Below are 1,876 nucleotides of genomic sequence, written 5' to 3'. Positions count from 1 at the left end.
CAGTTATGTGACATTTGTTGACACAATACATTTCAATTAGGGTCAATGTTTTTGAAGGAATAATGATAAAAGGCCTCTGGAAGATCGGAGGTAAGCTGTCCTTTTAATACACATCATGTTGTTCAGCCTGTAGTGCACTGTACTTGCTAAATGTGAGTTTCCTTACGTTATGTTCAGGAAGTATTGCTTCCTCTAAGCTGCTAGTTTAGGATTTTTATTAAATTATAAAATTATTAATGAATTATCGGCATGAATTCCAACAATTATCTTTTATTAACTTCAAGAAACTGGAGCATGACTCAAAACACCACACCTACTAGTAAACATAACCCTGAGTGAAAGGACTGACAGCCTCCTCTCTTGCTCTGTGTTCCAGGGTGCAGCAGATCCAGTTGCTGGGCCGGGACATGAAGGGGCCGGCCCACGACAAGCTGTGGAACCAGCTGGAGGCGGAGATCCACCTGCACCGCCACAAGACCGTCATCCGTGCCTGCAGGGGGCGCAACGACCCCAAGAAACCCCTGCACTCTCCTGTGGGGCATGTGAGTGGAAAGTACAGAGCGCTCAGGACCGTGGATACCTTCATCTGTGCTTCCAGAGCTTAATGTGTTGATATGATTACAGAATCCAAACATGTTGAAGAAGACTCAGGGGGTGGGCCCCATCAGGAAGGTGGTGCTGGCCAAAGACGACCATGAGGGGCTCGGGATCTCCATCACAGTAAGAACTCACCGCTGTCATCCTTCTTCTTGAATACGGCTCTGACCGAGGCAATCTTTAAAGTGGTCCATTCATATAGCGGTGCTGTGAAGACGTGTTGTTGTAGGCCGACCTGGAAGTCGAAGGGCTCCTCGACAAAAAAAAAAAAAAAAAGAGCTTAAAACACATCACAGTCACATGGCTGCGCATCACCTACGCTAAGCTAAAGGCGGCTAATGTTTGATGCGTGATGATGTTGTGACAAAACGCAATTTTTATCACACATTTAACATTCAGACACTCACTAGTGGGGTATTTACTGACATATTGTATGTCAGAACAAAAGGTTCAAGTCGCTTCAGCTTGTGTTAACCACAGATATTATTTCAGGCATCTATCCAAAAATATGCTCAAAAAACCACTGACTTTCAGACAAGCCGAAGCTGTAAAATGCTAAGTCATCTCCGGGTTTCAGGACTCATTCCTACACCACTCTATAATAGCCGCTTTCACACCAAGTACTTTGCCGTACTTAGTGCCGGCACTTAGTACCCCATGCAGGGTTCGTACGGGTGCTTGAAATCCTTGAAAATGCTTGAATTTTTACGAGGTGTTTTCATGACTTGAAAAGTGCTTGAATTTTGGGAATGGTGCTTGGATTTGAGATAAAGTGCTTGAAATTGTAAATGCTTTACTTTTACAATAAATTGCTGTCTGACTGAATAGTTCGCTTTTTAGATTAAAAGAAAATAAAGAAGTCGGAGCGAGCTTAGTTGCTTCGCTTCTACATAAAACAGCTCCGCTCCGGCCTTCCCGCGCTATGCGCGCGACCTGCAAGTGTTTTATTTTGTGTGACCTGGGCATTCTAATGAGAGAATGACAGTATGCCAGGAGGTTGCTGTTTTAACGAGCGTTGGCTATCCGAAAAGAAATACAAGCTGTGGCTAAAACGAGGATCAACCCAACGATTCGCCTTCTGCACAGTTTGCCACAAAGAATTTCAATTATTCGCGATGGGAGAGTCTGCGCTGACGATATGAAAGGTAAGCCGTAGTAGAGCATTTTGGATTAGGCTAACGTTGCATGTTACGTTTGTTTAAGCTAGTAACGTTAGCGAACTCGATGTGGGATAATTGCTTATGCAGGTGACAATAATAAAAAGGAGCGTACCTATGTC

At 44.0% G+C, this 1,876-nt stretch overlaps 1 protein-coding gene across 1 annotated transcript; it reads left to right on the top strand.

Moving 5' to 3' along the window:
* Positions 1–342: 342 nt before the first annotated feature.
* Positions 343–770, top strand: LOC104947256 (golgi-associated PDZ and coiled-coil motif-containing protein). Its single transcript, XM_010773236.1, has 2 exons — positions 343–542; positions 625–770. The coding sequence occupies exons 1-2, from the start codon at positions 408–410 to the stop codon at positions 751–753; spliced, it is 264 nt and encodes an 87-aa protein (XP_010771538.1). The 5' UTR covers positions 343–407; the 3' UTR covers positions 754–770.
* Positions 771–1,876: the final 1,106 nt, after the last annotated feature.

The sequence above is a fragment of the Notothenia coriiceps genome, unplaced genomic scaffold (assembly GCF_000735185.1).
Source record: "Notothenia coriiceps isolate Sejong01 unplaced genomic scaffold, NC01 NC01_scaffold00012194, whole genome shotgun sequence".
NCBI lineage: Eukaryota > Metazoa > Chordata > Actinopteri > Perciformes > Nototheniidae > Notothenia > Notothenia coriiceps.
This window is presented reverse-complemented; position numbering and strand designations above follow the sequence as displayed.

Bases quoted from the DNA above. Each gene is read 5' to 3' on its own strand.
- LOC104947256 (XM_010773236.1), top strand. From the start codon at position 408: ATGAAGGGGCCGGCCCACGACAAGCTGTGGAACCAGCTGGAGGCGGAG. The intron at 543-624 runs GTGAGTGGAAAG...ATATGATTACAG, and splicing joins TGCACTCTCCTGTGGGGCAT to AATCCAAACATGTTGAAGAA.